Here is a 16,900-nt window from a genome sequence, read left to right as displayed (position 1 = left end):
CCTGCCGCCTCTCCTCCAACCTCGCCCATGCCCGCTGGACCTTTGGGGGCCGGGAGCTGCCTGCAGAGCAGCCCGGCTCCTTCCTCTACGACGCCCGGCTGCAGGCCCTGGTGGTGATGGCCGCCCAGCCCCGCCACGCCGGGGCCTACCACTGCTTCTCGGAGGAGCAGGGGGCCCGGCTGGCTGCCGAAGGCTACCTGGTGGCAGTGGTGGCGGGCCCGTCGGTGACCCTGGAGGCCCGGGCCCCCCTGGAGAGCCTGGGGCTGGTGTGGCTGGCCGTGGTGGCCCTGGGGGCCGTGTGCCTTGTGCTGCTGCTGCTGGTTCTGTCCCTGCGCCGGCGGCTGCGGGAGGAGCTGGAGAAGGGCGCCAAGGCAGCCGAGAGGACCCTGGTGTACCCTCTGGAGCTGCCCAAGGAGCCCACCAGTCCCCCCTTCCGGCCCGGCCCCGAGACGGACGAGAAACTCTGGGACCCCGTGGGCTACTACTACTCGGACGGCTCCCTCAAGATTGTTCCTGGACACGCCCGGTGCCAGCCCGGCGGCGGGCCCCCCTCGCCGCCTCCTGGCATCCCCGGCCAGCCCCTGCCTTCTCCAACTCGGCTCCACCTGGGGGGTGGGCGGAACTCCAATGCCAACGGATACGTGCGCTTACAGCTGGGAGGGGAGGACCGGGGCAGCCTCGGGCACCCGCTGCCCGAGCTCGCCGACGAGCTGAGACGCAAACTGCAGCAGCGCCAGCAGCTGCCGGACTCCAACCCCGAGGAGTCCTCGGTGTGAGGGTACCCCTCCGGCGGGGCGGCGTGGGAGGCGCGGCTCCTACTTTTGCACAGGCACCAGCTACCTCAGGGACATGGCACGGGCACCTGCTCTGCCCCGGACGGACCCTGCCCGGCACCGCCCGGCCATGAGGACCTGCTCTCTCAGCACGGGCACTGCCACTTGGTGTGGCTCACCGGGGCACCAGCCTCACAACAGAGGGCACCTTCCTCCTCTGTGAGGGGCTGTGAATCACAGATGCACGGGACCCCAGCAGCCAAAACCTTTCAAGGCGGAAGTTGGAGACGTGGGTGTGTTTGTGTATATACATGTATGTCTGTGGACGTGTGCACGTATGTGTGTGTGGGTGTGTGACACGGTCTTCCTGTTTCTGTCAAGTCTTCCCTTGGCCTGGGGTCCTCCTGGTGGGTCACTGAAGCTATGAAGGGGAAGGGGTTGTATCACTTTGCCTCTCCTACCCCCGCCTGTCCCCAGTTGGGGGGCAGCCATGTACATACGGGGGGTGGGCTGGGCAGGGTGCTGTGCCCCTTTGGGGGAGTCCAGGGCTCTGGGGTGGGCCTGGTCCTACTCCCGGGGCTGTGAATGTTTTCAGGGTCGGGGGGAGGGAGATGGAGCCTCCTGTGTGTTTGGGGGAAGGGTGGGAGGGGCCTCCCGCTTGGCCCTGGGATTCAGTGGTATTTTATACTTGTCCTCCCTGGCAGGGCTGGGAAAGGTGGTGTGGGGGGAGGGGGAGGGGGAGGGGAGGAGAGGGCGGGCATGCTGTGGATGCGGCACATCCTCTCCCAGCCCCAGGAGGAGGGCTTCTCACAGTGTAACTTATTGTGTCCCCACGTATTTATTTGTTGTAAATATTTGAGTATTTTTATATGGACAAATAAAATGGAGAAAATGAAACTTCCTGTCACGGAGGCAAGACATTTGGGCCAAAACCTTCTGGGTGCCAAGAGGGACACTCCCTGTGGGTTGAGTGGGGCTGGACTGCCCCCCTTCTCAGTCCTGGGGCAGCCTCCCTTTCCTTCAGTGGTCCCCCTCCTGCCTGTGCCCCTCTCTGGAGGGGGGACAGCCCAGGCGCCAATGTTTTCCCACAGTGGTGGTTCGGGCTGGGAGCCAGACCAGGGCCACAGCCTCTTGAGAGCCAGCCTTGGCTTCTGGCCAAAGGGAGAAGTCAGGGCATGGGGAGTAGAAGCAGGAGAGCGGGAGGGGCCTGGCTTCCCAGAACTCTGGGAAGGGGAAATGGGAGTGAGGGGGCCGAGGAGGGGAACTTCCTAGAAGCAGCTTAAGGTGGTGTGGGCTGGCTCGTGTGAGGATGGGGCTCCCAACCAACTTAAGGGAGGAAAGATGACTTCCAGCCTTTACCCTCCAGACCGTTAGCCCTGAATGCTTCAGCTACACGCCATAGGGAACTTTCCCCATTGCCACCCGGTGGGCACCAAGCCCCTGTCCTATGGAAGGAGCCGTGCAGGGCCCAGATATTTGTAAGAAAAACAGGACCCCGCCTGGGTTCTATAATTCACGCCCACACACAGAGGCAGCCAGTCCTCTGTACCCCTGACCAGTCTGGGGGTGCCTGCTGTGGCTGGAATAGGCTGCTGCCCGGCGTCCTGCCGTTAAGAGAGGGCTGGCATCTGCTGACTTGAGCACGCTACTTTTCCCGCACGCTCACTAAGCCACAGCCCAGAGAATGTCTCGATACAAGAAGGTTGATTCGGTAAACGAGGTGCCCACTGTGGGGTTGAGGGTTCCAGGCCCTTTTCCCTGCCCCCCGGGCCTACGTGCAGGTGCTCCCAGCGACAGGATAGGTCTTGACTACCTGCCTCCCACGGGGTTTTAAAAAGTGAGCAGGAGGGGCGAGAGGAGGGAGGGTGTCGCGCGGCCTTTCAAGTGGTCACCGCGCCGCCGCGGTGACCCGTCTTCCTGGGCCCGCGTGGTGGGGGAAAGAAGGGGGAAAGGACCTTGGGGTGCTCCCGGCGACCCCCTGCCCTTGGGGAGCCCGGTGGGACGAAGAGAACCTGGAAGGACGCCACATAAACACTCCCGACCCACCCCACCCCCGCCCCGCTGGGTTCCAGCGGGCGCGCCCCGGCCTCCGCTTAGCCTGGGACGCCCTCGCGTGGCCGCTTCGGGCGGGCGCGGCCAGGCACCCACCGCCCCCAGGTCCAACCCCACCGCCGCGATTGGCTCCCGGGCTCAGACCCAGAAGCTTGATTGGTCGGCCCCGTGGCTCGTGCGGACGCCGAGTGGTCAGGCCGGGCGGGTGGGCAGCGCTGCGCCCGCCCCGCCCACCCCGCTCGCCGAGGCCGCGCCGGCGCCCGTGCCCGTGACCTTACCCGCGGCCGCGCCCGCCGGCGGGTGGGAGGGCGCGTAGGGCGACATGGCGGTGCCGCGGCCCTGCGCCGAAGGCCCTTGCTGCTCCCGGCCCAGCGCGGCTCCCGGCGTGCAGCAGACGCTGGACGAGATGGACTTCGAGAGAGGTGAGGCGGGTGCGCGGCCCTACCGGCCCGGCGCCTTCCGGCGTCCCCAGGCCCCCAGGGCAAAGGAGGTGGCCGAAAACCGGGGCCCCGAGGGGGAGGCAGCCTGGGGACCTAGTCGGAGCGTTGGTGGGCGGTGGGCTCACCGCTCCCGCGTAGTGAGAGCCCGCCAGGGACCCGGCGGGAGCTCGGCATTAGAAACACCGGCTCACGTGCAGGTCGGGAAACAGGCTTTGGTTTCAGGAACTTTCCCCAGTGGTGCGGCTGGGCCCGGCTCCTCACCTGGTGCGACCCTGGGACACCCAGCCCTGCTCCCGGGTCTGCTCCTGGGCAGCAGAGCCTGCAGCCAGGGTATTGCACCCACCCCGAGGGCATGGAGCTTCAGACCAGGGGGGCTGCGTGTGGGCACTGCAGGCGTGAGATACGGCAGAGATGGCCTCGAGGCAGGCGATGTCATCCCTACCTGTGGGCTCAGCGGGGTAACTCTTTTGCCCCAGACCATCCTTGCTGCTGCACTCGCCACCCGCGGCTTTGTGCACAGAGCCTGGCTCTGTCTGGTTTCTCACCGTGCGCACGGCCGACTTTGCTCCAGACGCTGCTCGCTCAGGCGTTCCAGCCAAAGCCCCCTGAGTTGTGGGACGGTTCTGAGGACTCTCGGGATTCCACAGATGGGGTGACTGTTAACAACTTTGGCTGTGGTTTTCACTTTGCGCTGGCACCTGGCAATGTCCTGTTCTTCCTTTTGACTGTGACTGTATATTCAAATATCTTAAACAGTACTTTATCCAGCACTGGTGTGTTTGCAGTGGGAAGAAGGGTGACTGTGTCTGCCCAGTCTCCTGTCCTGGTTAGACAAGCCCCTTGTCTGTCTTGCTCCCAGCGATGTCGCCAGCACCCAGCACAGTCCTTGACACAGAGGAGGTGCTCGTGTTAATATTTGTTGAACCCATGAATTTCCATTCTATAGATGAGAAAACAAGAGGTCAGGAGGTAAAGGGAGCGCTGGAAGCCCCCAGTCATTCAGTGTTATTCAGTGCTCAGGTTGTCCTTCTGCAGGAATCTGGTCTGCAGCCCTGAACGGGGACCTGGGCCGAGTGAAGGATTTAATTCAGAAGGCAGCGGACCCCAGCCAGCCCGACTCCGCCGGCTACACGGCTCTGGTGAGCTGGGGATGAGCCTCACCCGGTTCCTGCCCTCTGGGGGTGGGGAGGGGATGATGTTTGCATTTTCTCTTCTCCCACCCTTCCTCCTCTCCCATCAGGGTTTCTGTTTAAGCATCACGTGAACCTAGTTTTTTTTAATTAGCATAAGTGCTTTGCATTAGTTACTTAACTTCGTTCTCATAAGGATTCTGCGAGGTAGGAGTGGTTATTATCCCCAGTTTACAGTGGCGGCAACTGAAGCTAGGAATGAAGGCTCACCCTGGTCACCCAGGTGCCGGAGGGGGCACCCCCCGCCGGGGTTCTGCCCCCTGACCCCGGCTTTGTTCCCCACAGCACTATGCCAGCCGCAACGGGCACTATGCCGTGTGCCAGTTCCTGCTGGAGAGCGGGGCCAAGTGTGATGCCCAGACCCACGGGGGAGCCACCGCTCTGCACCGGGCCAGCTACTGTGGGCACACGGACATCGCCCGGCTCCTGCTGTCGCACGGCTCCAATCCCAGGCTGGTGGACGACGACGGCATGACCAGTCTGCACAAGGTGGGTCCCCTCTTGGAAGTTTCACAGGTTGCAAGAACTTGTCTTCTCTCATTAGAAAAGTTATAATATGGGACTTCCCTGGCCGTCCAGTGGTTAGGACTCCGCGCTTTCACTGCTGTGGGCCCAGGTTCAATCGCTGGTCGGGGAACTAAGATCCCGCAAGGCATGGCCAAAAATAAAAAAGTAAAAGTTATAATGCGTTCACTGTAGAAAACATGGGGAAAACGGAAAAGCATAAAGTAGAAAATTGAAATCGTTTGTAACCTCAGTGCTCACCTCTGGTCACTTTAGGATTAACGTATAATTTTCCAGCATGTCTCCTGCACACATAAATTAGAACTAAACGTATGGCGTCATTTTTTTTTCTTCCCCTTAATGATGTGTCCTCAGTGCTTTTCCACGGAGTTTTCTGAAACTTGCACCCACTCTTGCCTATCCCTCTAGTCTGCTTTCCACACTGTGATCGGAGTGATCATTTAATTAAATGTTTTCTGACTAGAAACACCTACCCGCTGTGAACGGTTTGAGGAGTACAGAATGTCTACCGTGGACACAAGTTTCCCTCCCCGCCCCGCCTCCCCCCGACCCCTGGTCCCTTAGTCTTCCCTTCCCTCCCTTAAGGCATCTGCTTTTACCGATTTCTTGTGCATCTTTGAGATGCAGTTGATGCATACTTACGGCCTATGTGTGCAAACCTGTTCCTCCCTTAGCCCCACTGATTTTCTCCCAGAGTGATGGTTTAAAAAGCACTTCTGGGGCTTCCCTGGTGGCGCAGTGGTTGAGAGTCCACCTGCCGATGCAGGGGACTCGGGTTCGTGCCCTGGTCCGGGAAGATCCCACATGCCGCGGAGCGGCTGGGCCCGTGAGCCATGGCCGCTGAGCCTGCGCGTCCGGAGCCTGTGCTCTGCGGCGGGAGAGGCCACAACGGTGAGAGGCCCGCGTACCGCAAAAAAAAAAAAAAAAAAAAAAAAAAGCACTTCTGACCAAGCCATGCCTTCGAGTCCTTCGGAGGCTTGCTTTTACCAAGTCCTTACGCTGCTGTACAGGCCCTCTGGGGTCAGCCCCTGCCTACCTGCCAGCTTGCCCTTGCCCCGCCGGTCGTCTTCAGTTTCTTGAACCTGCTTCTCTATCACTTGCAGGCCGTAGACCACATCTCTTGCCATCCGGATGCCTCACGTCACCCTTTTCCCTCTGACTAGCGTCTGTCCTTCCTTGTGGATTGAAGCTTCTACATCACGCCCTCAGAGAGCCTTCCCGTTTCCTCAGAGGAGGACAGCTCTCGCCCCTGGATGCCCGGAAGCACTCTGCTTCACTTCTGACTCTTCTCCCCCTTGAGATTCCCTGTGTGAGCTCCGTCTCACTGGAGGCAGCCAGGATCGGCCCTGTTTCCTGCCGTGGCCTCAGTACCGAGCTCAGGTGCTGAGTGAGCAGCTGGGGGGTTGTTTCATCTTGAGACCCTTGCTGGTCGGAAAGGCAGGTTGCTCGTTCCTCAGTGGTCTGAACTGGTGTTGGCTTGAGTGTTTCACTGCCACGGCTCACGTGATGGGTGTTGATAGGCAGGACACTGCCACGGATGGACCTAGCTGGTGTCACCCGGACTTGCGGCATTCTCGAGAAATTGAGGGAACGCATGTGTGTGAGGAATGTGAATCGTCCCTTCCTTCCAGCTTGCTTGCCTCCCTCCCTTGCTTCCTTCTGCAAACATTGGCACTTTCTTTTGCCAGAAATTATTTGGAATTCATCTTACGACTGCTCACAACACGCTATTGCCTGAGTTGAAGCAGTAGAATTGGGAATCCCAGGTCTGTACTCATCAAGATAATATTTATGCCGAATAAAGATTTAGATTCAAATTTGAGATGGTGTTTGGTACTAACATTAACTTTGATACCTTTCGGGAGCCCCCGTAGCCCTTTAATTTGTCTCTTGGGAGGAGTAGGGAATATAGTGATACAACATAGCTATTGAGAGTTCGGACTTCGAGGTCAGACAGACCTGGCTTAGAATTCCCCATGCTGCCGCATTAGCTCTGTGACCTTGGGCGAGTTACTCAACTTTTATGAGCCTCAGTTTTTTCGTCTATAAAGTGGAAATAATGATACTTCCTACCTCTGATGGTTATTATAAAAGTTAAGTAAGATAATCTATGTAAATCACTTAACACTTCTCTTTTGGAGGATGTAGGTTAGAAATTGACATCCAGATTGGGATCGTTGATCTCCGAGGGGACGAGGAGAAAGCTGGGTACTGGGCCTGTTTCTCTCCGCTCATCTGAAAGTTCCCAGAGGGCAGGGGCCGTGTCTGATGTGTCTTGTGCCCACGGCACCCAGCACCCTATAGACAATCTGAATGTTTGTAAAGAGCTTAGAGATCCAAGGTTCTGTCCTTGTTCTTAATGTGCAGGCCTCGGCAAAGAAGCATGGCCACTGAGCAAAGGACACAAGGAAGAAAAGCTGAAGCTGACTGCCCAAGTGGCACCAGGGTGCCCCGCCACCCTGCAGCACGTCACTGCAGTTTGGCAGGGGTTAGGGGAAACCGGCTCAGACGGCCAGCGCCTCCATTTCCACGAGACCTTTTCTCGGACTAAAAGGGCCCCAGAAGTGGAGCAAGAAAGAACAGGGCCCAGTGGGGTACGGCTTTTGATCCGGGCCTCTCTCCCCACAGGCCGCCGAGAAGGGTCACGTGGACGTTTGCTCCCTCCTCTTGCAACACAGCCCAGCCCTGAAGGCCGTCCGGGACCGGAAGGCACGACTCGCCTGTGACCTGCTGCCCTGCAACAGCGACCTGCGGGACCTGCTGGCCAGCTGAGTCTCCCCGCTCCTGTCACGGGCTGCGTGTGGGGTACACGGACTAGCCCTCCAAGCCCCCGCCTCGGTCAGCACCCGAGCCGCAGGGTGGGATCCTGAGGCTGGAGGACCCCGGAAGAGCCCCATTCTGGCCACTGGGGAAGCAAGGGTGGCGATTTGGTGGGGCTGCCAGTACTCCAGCCTGGACAAGTGACCGTATTCTAAATTAGTTCATGTGGAAACATCTCTCCGTTTGGAAAAAATAAAGTTATATCCTTACCTCATCCCACGCACAAAAATAAATTTCGAGCAAAGACCCAAATCTGAAGATACGAAAGTATGTAAGCATGAGAAGAAACTGGAATATGTGACAAATGAACAGCTGCTTTCTAGCCGAGTGACCTTAGTACAAGTCACTTTACCCATCTGTCCGGCGTCCTCATTTTTTTTTTGCCTCGTGGCACGCAGGATCTTAACTCCCCTGACCAGGGATCAAACCCGCGCCCCCTGCAGTGGAAGCGCGGTCTTAACCACTGGACCGCCAGGGAAGTCCCCTGCGTCCTCATCTCTAAGGTGGGAGTGACTACAGTGGGGCTGCCTCGGAGTCCACACGGGGGTGAGACGAGTGAATATCTGGGGAGTGCTGGGGAGGGCGCCCGGCACCGTGCGGGCAGTGTATGGGAGCTCCCACCTCCCCAGAACCTGCCCAGCACTTGCGTTTATACTAATTTCATTCATTTCAACCGTCTGATAGACTACACGGTGCTGCTGTTTGGTTGCATCGCTAATTGCTGGTGAGGTTGAACGCCTGTCTTCTGTGACCTTCCTGTCCGTACCCTTTGTCCATCTAAAATTGTTCTCTTTTTTGATTCATAGGAGTTATTTCTGTATGCTGGATATTGATCCTTTGTTATGTATAGATGTACATAATTATATATATCTTTTTTCTTTTCTCTTTGATGCTGTTCCTTGTCTTAACTGTGTTTGTTTTTATCTGTTCGTGGAAATTGGTTACCGCCGGTGTGGACGGCAGTTTGGCGATATCTATTAACATTTAAGTGAACGGGGCCAATACATTGATTTCTCTGTAGGTCCCTAGAGAAATATTCATCTGTGTGCACAAAGATGTGTGCTTTTGGGGTTTTTTTTTTTTTTTTGCCTCACTGAGCGGTTTGCGGGATCTTAGTTCCCCGACCAAGGATCAAACCCACGCCCCCTGCAGTGGAAGCGCTGAGTCCTAACCACTGGACCGCCAGGGAAGTCCCCAAAGATGTTTATTTACAGAGGCATTTTCAAAAATTTGGATTGGAGCATGGGGTGTAACGTAAAAAAAAACAATTGCAGAGATAACCTAGGTGTTTGCAGCAGGGGGACGGTGAGGTTCCGGCACTTTGAGCACAGCGTATGCTAATGTGGAAAGAGTGCTGAGTCGTGATTACGTAAAGTATGTAGAAACATGTAGGTGCGTACACACAACACACAGGAGGAGCGTGAGGAAGCTGTGTGTTAAACTGTACCCATGGCTTCCCCGGGCTCCACGGCAAGAGTACTTAACCAAGGGTGTCCTGAGCTTCATTTGCTATGTTTGGAGTTTTTACCAGGAGTAAATTTTTTCTTTGATAAGTTATACCAGTATTAAGTTAATACCAATTACTTTCATGTGAATACCAGTAAGTCTTCTGCTGAGAATTTCTGATGCAGCCTGTCGGTGCCCCCCCCCTCGGACGTTGGAGGAGAGGAGTCTCTGTGTGGCAGGCAGTGGAGTCCAGAGCTGAAGTCCTGCCTGTTCTCGTTCGATTTCCCCTCACTCTCCTCCAGGTAACCGTTTCCCTCCTCAGGACCACCGGCAAGAATCACCTTTGACAGAAACACCCTGGAGCATAAGGATGGAGTTTCTCTCGAAAGCTCGGGGCTCAGGCTTCCCTGGTGGCTCAGTGGTTGGGGTCCACCTGCCGATGCAGGGGACGTGGGTTCGTGCCCCGGTCCGGGAGGGTCCCGCGTGCTGTGGAGCGGCTGGGGCCTTGAGCCATGGCCGCTGGGCTTGGAAGCAGTCACCAAGAAACCAGATGTGGTGGGGCCTTGGGCTGCCCTGGATCCACGGTTCTCCCTCCCGCTGGCTCGTCCTGGTCATCTCTGCTCATGGTGCTCCGAGTCTTACTCACTAGGAAATCTGATAGCTAGTGAGTAAGACTCCAGAATCGGAGTGACACGAGCAATCAGATTTCCCTTAGAAGGTCAAGGCAGAATTCAAGGCACAGCTGGGTGGAAGTTGTGCTTGGTGTCTTAGGGAGAATTAGGAAGTTTGGCTTTGGTAGCTGCAGACTGATTGCTTTGCAACTGGATTAATGGTTAACGTTCGTACTTGGACCTGCAGCGGATCTGAACCTCACCTTCCTGGTGAAGGGCGTCTCCGTGCCCAGGTCCACCACCAGGTCCCTGGTGGGGGACGTGCGTGTTGGCCGTGGGAGGCTCTTCAAGAGGCATGAGGGGCTGATGACGGGCTGGGCCTGGCTTCTGATGGTGGCCTAGCTTAATCGTCGACCTTGACCGTCACAGTGGTGAGGGAGCAGGGTGGGTGTCTGGGGAAGGAAACCACCACCAAGAGCAGCCCAGGCAGCCTCTGGCCGGGAGTTGGGAAATCCCTTGATCTCCTCCTGTAGCAGCCAGGAAGCGTCTTGAGGCAGAGGTCGGCCACTTGTGCCTGTGCTTTAGAGGTCCTCTTTAGGAGTCTTTTTGCCGGGGCAGTCGGGCCGGGTCTCCCAGGGTCTCAGGCAGCCAGACCTACAGCAACGTGGCGGCTCACTTCTTTTTCTCCAGGGCATCTGCACTTAGGAGAATGGGAGCCATTTCCCCCGGAACCTGGGCTGGTGGCCCAGCGCCCAGGATGTGTGTTTATTGGTTGAATCACTTCTGAGTAGGTGTGCGGTGGCGGGGCGGGGGGGCGGGGGATGGCACAGGTGCAGGATGCAGGGTGTCTGAGGATGCAACTGATGCAGCTCAAAACAGCTCGCTCTCCCACGCCCGCAGTGGGCTGTGTGCTCACACCGGTACTTTGGTGGGTGTTACGGAGCCACGGAGTTGCCTGGCCGGGGCCCGAGCCGCTGCCCTGCCCCCCCGGCCTCCGACAGCTCTCCTATAAAAGGGCTGAGCTGCTCGGCTCTTCTCACTGGGGGCGTGACGAGCAGGGGGAGGCCATGGACTTCGTCAGCATCCAGCAGTTGGTGAGGACGTGCAGCAGAGGCCCGGGCAGTGGTCTGGGCACCCCCAGACCGTCTCAGCAGAACGCAGAGGCCGGGCAGCTCCTTTCTGGTGCCTGAGGAGGTTTTAGGAGTAGAAACCTGTAGTACTTTTCCGGCCTGTCTGCCTAGTTCTCGTGTGAGGTGGTGAGGGGCCAAGGAGCAAGAGAGAGACACGGTGAGAAAGGCGTCTGGCGATGGTAGACGAGAAAAATCCTTGAATGTAGTGGGTTTTGCCCTGGACTGTGATGGCCAAAGAGGAATGGGAAGCGGCAGGTTACCCCGGAAGACACAAGTGTGGCTGGGTGCCGGCTGAGCTCAGTTGCGTTGCTGGTCTTTGCTGGGGCAATGGTCTGGAGGGTCTGGCTGCCTTGGCTGGGGACAAGGAGGAGGGCGCTCGAGTTCCCTGGGCAGCGAGAAAAGCAGGCACACCAGTGACACTCTGGGACGTCTGTTGTGGGGGATGGGGCGTGGAGGGTAGCGAGGCCCGGGGCGTCACTTTGCCCCACAAGCCCCACTGGCCGCAGCCCAGGACAGCCGCTGCTGGGAGGCGGGTTGCAGGGCCCAGGAAGTGTTAGGCTGCCTGATTTTGCTTTAGAAGGGAATGGAATGTAGTTCTACGTGGCTGGAAGCCCTGGGCTCTGCCGTTGTATCATTCCAGCCTTTTCTCTCCCCTCAACGTGCTTATTCCTCGGGGCTCCCCAGCCGCTGAATCACGGGGCTGGGGGCCAGGGGAGGAAGAAAAGAATGGACCATTGTTTGGTGGGTTCTGCCCTAAGCACAGCACCGGTAGTCATCTCATTTTTTATAGCTCCAAGAGGTAAGTGCTAGTTTTACCCCATTTTATTATGAAGAAACATAGCTTCATGAAGAGCCAAAATTTGAACGTAGGAATTCAGAATTTTATCCGGGAGGCACCTCCTCTGTCCCCCGGGCTTGGGGTCAGGTGGCAGTGTAGTGTGATCGGGTAGGAATGTTAAGGACAACAACCCACGAGGGAGGCCCTGAGCTCACCTGGACGCAGCCCAGCAGCATAAATAGATGTGGCGTCCGCAGGGTTCCTGCTGACAGGACAGAGTGAGCAGCAGCCAGCCCCCGGGCCTCGGGCGCTGCTGCAGGTGGTGAGAGCCAGCGACAAGCACGGGGGTCAGGGAGCCGGCGGGGCTCGCTCTGCCATGGAGCTTTGAGAGGGGTCAGGCCAGCTCTCAGATCCACATCCAGATCGCTAGTCTCTGTACGTCAGCTCCTGGCAGGACTCCCCTGTCTGGCACAGTTGTTTTCTAAGGGCTCCTCCTAATTTTTCTGATTCTTTGTCTGTTCCTATAGGTAACTGGAGAGAGTCGAAAGGAAAGAATTGGGACGTGGACACGGAATGTCTGATCCTGGAGGCCGAGGCCCGGGAGAGGCAGGAACTGGACGAGGAGAGGAGAGTGAGTGGCGGGGGGCAGGGGGCACGGGCAGGTGGAGCAGGGGGGCCACGAGCCCGGGGCTTGGGGTCTGACAGGCTGGGCGCGGCGCTTCTCCTGCGGCTGGGAAGACGAGGGTTAGAACCACCAAGAGCTGCCCCAGGGTTGCCGTGGCCAGCAGCCAGTGGCTGGCGTGGTCCTGTTTCTGCCCGCTTTCTGCCCCAGCATGAAAGATTCAGCAGTCCCAGAGCTAACTTGGAGAGCCTGGCTGACCTGGAAACGTTGGTTCGAAGAAGGAGAGAAAAGCGACTGAAATGCAGAGTCCCCGCCAGGGCACCCGAGCCTGAGGTCAAGGTGAGCAGGAAGGCGGGTGCGTGGGAGTGTCACACCAGGGCTGGAGTGCCTGAGCAGGAGCCCCGCCCCCCCCACCCCCGCCCCGTCCCTGTGGGAGGCCTGGGGAGGAGTGACACTGCCGCGGCTGCACAGCCCGCACCAGGGGGCCCTCCGCCCCCAGCGTTGTTTTCCACGGCTGCTGCTGGAACCAAGTACCCCAAACTGAGGGCTTAAACAACGGCTATTTATGGTCGTCTCAGAGGCTGGAAGTCCAAGATCAAGGAGTCGGCAGGCAGGGTTGACTTCTTCTGAGGCTCTGGGGGCGGATCCGTCCACACCTCTCCCCAGCTTCTGGGGTTGGTGGTGTTCCTTGGCTTGTGGCCTCGTCGCCCCGATCTCTGCCTCTGAGCTCATGTGGCCTTCTCCCTGCCTGCATGCCTGTGTCCAAAGGTCTATGCCTTCTCAATAAGGACACCACTCGTATTGTACCGGGGCCCACCCTACTCCAGTATGACGGCATCTTAACCGATTACAGCTACAATGACCCCATTTCCAAATAAGGTCACGTTCTGAGGTACTGGGGTGAGGACTACAACAATATGAACCTGTGCAGGGGAGCGGAACACAAGTCAATCCGTAACCCCGCCCCATACCTGCAGTCAGAATCTTCTGGGGGCAAGTTTTTTTGTTGTTGTTTTATAATTAATGTATTTTTCGCTGCGTTAGGTCTTCATTGCTGCGTGCAGGCTTTCTTTAGTTGCGGCGAGCGGGGGCTACTCTTCATTGCCGTGCGCGGGCTTCTCATTGCGGTGGCTTCTCTTGTTGCGGAGCGCGGGCTCTAGGCGCACGGGCTTCAGTAGTTGTGGCACGTGGCCTCTAGAACGCAGGCTCAGTAGTTGTGGCACACAGGCTTAGGTGCTCCACGGCATGTGGGATCTTACCGGACCAGGGCTCGAACCCGTGTCCCCTGCATTGGCAGGCGGGTTCTTAACCACTGCGCCATCAGGGAAGTCCTGGGGGCAAGCGTTTAAACCTATTGTTTGTATAAGCCCACAGTGCGCTGGTCCTCCGCCAGCTATTTGGAACCCCTTGGCTAGACTGGTGAGGCTGTGTCCCGGAGGCCTAGTGTGGGGAGTGAGTTGATCTCGTCCTTGAACTTATCCAGCTGCAGCCCCTGGCCCAGCTGGAGCCCGTGGACCTGGATGCATTCCTGCAGGCAGCTGCTGAGAACCAGGAGGCCCTGACTGACAAGTACCTGACAGAGGGGACCCCAGTGCCCACGACAAGGTAGCGAGGGTGGGTGCAGGCATGCGGCCTTCAGCGTGGTCCAGTCAGAGCCTAGGAAACTGCAGGGCTTTTCTGTTTTATGGGGCATGGGTCCCATGATGCCTCCTGAGTCTGGAGGGAGAGGCCCTTCACACGACAGGGGAGTAAGCAGCTCTGTTCAGGGCACCAGCTCTGGGAATGGGGTTGCGGGTGGGACCTCCAGGGGTGGCTGCGCTCCCTGCAGCTAACTCCCGTCCGCAGCACCCCAGCTCCACCGCATGGCCTGGCACTGGGCCTGTCCGAAGGGTCACAGCCAGCTCGTGAACAAGCTGCTGGAGGCGGGTGCCACCGTGGACGCTCGGGACTTGGTGAGAACCAGGGAAGGGCCATCCCCATGGCAGACCCCCCGCCTGGCATCTCTGCAGGTCAGCGTTACTTTGGTGCTTTTGTTTTGCAGCCCGACGGGACCCCTGTGTTCTGGGCCTGCCGTGGAGGGCACCTGGACATCCTCAAACAGCTGCTTAACTGGGGCGCCCGGGTCAATGCCCGGGACCAGGGGAGGGCACAGGCTGCGGGGCGGCCCAATGCTCTTCCTGGGGTTGGGACACGGCCTTGCCAGCTTGGAATGACACTGAGCCTCACCGCTCCCTTAGATCTGGGGCACGCCCCTGCACATGGCCCCGCACACCGTGACTGCCTGCAGCACCTCCTCGCCTGCGGGGCCTGCGCTGACACACAGGACAAGGTAGGCGTCTGGTTGTCCCGGGCTGGGGCGGCTCCGCCCCTGGGGGCCACGACTAAGGCAGCCTGAGCTCAGCGACAGTAGCTGCTGACCTGACCCTCCCGGGGAAGCGAAGGTGAGGAGGACACCGCCCCCACCTCGACAGGAAGGGGACACGGCTCTACACGAGGCGGTGCAGCCCGGCCACTGCAGAGCCCTGAAGGTGCTGCTGCTCTCCGGGGCCGGGCTGGACGTGAGAATGCAGTGAGCGCAAGCGGGGTGGGCAGCTCCGGGGAGGAGAGTCCCCAGGCTTCAGTGACCCCAGTGTAGCTGCCCCAGGACTGGCAGTGGGGCATCTGGGAAGCACTGCAGGCCCACGTGGGGCACCCCCATACCCGGTGCCGACAACAGCCGATCCTCAGGGCCACTCGCAGCCACCATTCCATCCTGTCATCTCCGCCCCCGTGCCACTCACGTGTCTCACCCGCTTGGTCCTCCCTTGGTCACGACTCCCCACTCAGGGCTGGTTCCGTGCCTCCAGGCAGCCCTGTCAGACCAGCCTCCCCGGCTTCCTGTCCCAGGCTGAGCCGGTCCCCGCCGGGGCGCGAGCTGGGGGCTGACGCAGAGGACCTGGGGGTGGCAGGTGCATGCAGGAAACAAAGTGGGTCCAGACGAGGGGCAGCGGAGGAGCATGGGGGCCCAGGACGGAGCAGCACAGGAACAGCCTTGAGCTCCCTGGGGCCGGTGCCAGGGCTCCTCGGTGCCCACTGGTCGGTCCCCGGTCCAGGAGGCGGCTAGGCTCTGCCCTCCACCAGGGCCCTCCTGCCACCAGGTGGTGACTCGATGCATGGCCAGCAGCAGATGCCCTTGGGTGCAGGTTTCTCCAGGGACCTCCGTGCCTGGCCGTCTGGAGGGGGCTGCTGGACGGCTTTGAGCACCCCTGCACAGAAGGCCAGCCCCAGCCTGCTTGCCTCAGAAGCTCCAAGGCCGACGAGCTGGAGCTAATGTTTTAGGGAAACCTTGTGCCCTCTGTCGAAGGCTTCAGACAGGCCTGCCCGCTGCCCTCTGGTTGGCCATCTGGTGGCTCCCCTTGTAGGGGGACGCACCTGGGTGCTGGGGATTGCTTGCAGCCCACTCAGCTTTTGGCGTGGTGGCCTGTAACCCTGCTCTGCCTCCGGCGCTGACGTCACCCCGGCCCTGGTACCAGAGTGCGCGCTCTCACCTGGCCCCTGCAGCCGCGGCCGTGCTGCTTCACCCTAACGAACACTCGGAGGCAGGACGTGGAGGGCTCTGAGCTCAGCTGCTCCTTTCCCTCCTCCGCCGACTGGCGGTGGCCCGAGGCCCCACCTCCAGACACTCCCCTAAAGCTTCCCCCCCAACACTGTCCTTTCCCGGTCACGCTGCATTGGTGCAGACCTGTCTGCTGTACTGCTGGCGAGCAGGGTCCTTACACGCCAGAAGGTGCATCTGAGAACAGCTCTGCCCTAAACTGAGGACCACAGGCAGAGGGCTGGGCTCCAGGATGAAGGTCAGCCCCCTCATATAAGGAACCTGAGCTCCAGGATGAAGGTCAGCCCCCTCACATAAGGAACCTGGGTTTATAGCCATTTTGCAGCAGTTACTTTACTTTCAGTCTAACTGGCGGCCTTCTCAGGCCAAGGACAAGGCAATTTCTATTCTGTGAAAGAGCCGACAAGAGCTCCCAACAGGGGCCACACACCTTCCCCTCACGTGGGCACCTCCTGCCCTGTCCTGACAGAGCCCCATGCACCCAGACGCTAGGGCCATGGGAGAAACAGGCGTTCAAGTCCATGGACAAGACACTTCCCATCTAGGAAATAGGGACACTTAAGTGACAGACAAAAATACCTTTTTATACGTATCAGTATTTTTTGTTCATTAAAACTGGTTGATAATCCATCACAGCCTGGTTGTTTTTTCTGGGCTGAGAGGGGCCAGTTCCTCAGAAACTCAAGCCTGATAACCATGCCGGCCTGACAGCAAGACAGGTCCCCAGGGGCAGAGCAGGTAGGCAGGGTGGTCTAGGGCTTCTCAGCCTAGACTGCCTATTAGAATCAAGAGGGAAGATTTTAAAAATCCTGATGTCCAGATGGATTACATCAGAATCCCTAGGTTTGGACCCGGATGTCAGCATTATCATACAGATAACATGCTTGTCTGTGTAGGAGATCCTAAGGCATCTACAAA

The 16,900-nt window shown here is 58.8% G+C and overlaps 3 protein-coding genes across 9 annotated transcripts in view; all 3 read left to right on the top strand.

The window, feature by feature from the left end:
* The window catches only part of SEMA4C (semaphorin 4C), a 13,196-nt gene extending 11,526 nt beyond the window's left edge, over positions 1-1,670 (top strand). For all 6 annotated transcript variants that reach the window (XM_032653684.1, XM_032653682.1, XM_032653680.1 and 3 more), the window contains exon 15: positions 1-1,670. This exon is cut by the window's left edge and continues 54 nt beyond it. In XM_032653684.1, coding sequence (XP_032509575.1) covers positions 1-776 — 776 coding nt within the window. In that variant the 3' untranslated portion in view covers positions 777-1,670.
* Positions 1,671-3,071: 1,401 nt separating this feature from the next.
* Positions 3,072-8,687, top strand: ANKRD39 (ankyrin repeat domain 39). Of its 2 annotated transcripts, none has more exons than XM_032653264.1 (4): positions 3,072-3,247; positions 4,301-4,404; positions 4,741-4,944; positions 6,084-6,802. In XM_032653264.1, the coding sequence occupies exons 1-4, from the start codon at positions 3,148-3,150 to the stop codon at positions 6,141-6,143; spliced, it is 468 nt and encodes a 155-aa protein (XP_032509155.1). In that variant the 5' UTR covers positions 3,072-3,147; the 3' UTR covers positions 6,144-6,802. The 2 variants fall into 2 exon arrangements, with proteins under 2 accessions (XP_032509155.1, XP_032509154.1); XM_032653263.1 differs by lacking the exon at positions 6,084-6,802 and adding an exon at positions 7,609-8,687 and having other exon boundaries at positions 3,091-3,247.
* A 1,991-nt stretch (positions 8,688-10,678) lies between these two features.
* On the top strand, positions 10,679-16,606 carry ANKRD23 (ankyrin repeat domain 23). The gene is made up of 7 exons (XM_032652268.1): positions 10,679-10,951; positions 12,095-12,200; positions 12,293-12,396; positions 12,598-12,726; positions 13,871-13,992; positions 14,233-14,396; positions 14,625-16,606. Exons 1-7 carry the CDS (start codon positions 10,679-10,681, stop codon positions 14,780-14,782), a joined length of 1,056 nt encoding a protein of 351 aa, XP_032508159.1. The 3' UTR covers positions 14,783-16,606.
* Positions 16,607-16,900: the final 294 nt, after the last annotated feature.

Source organism: Phocoena sinus, chromosome 13 (assembly GCF_008692025.1).
Source record: "Phocoena sinus isolate mPhoSin1 chromosome 13, mPhoSin1.pri, whole genome shotgun sequence".
Taxonomy (NCBI): domain Eukaryota; kingdom Metazoa; phylum Chordata; class Mammalia; order Artiodactyla; family Phocoenidae; genus Phocoena; species Phocoena sinus.
The sequence above is the reverse complement of the archived record's forward strand: the minus strand, read 5'-3'. Positions and strand labels throughout refer to the sequence as shown.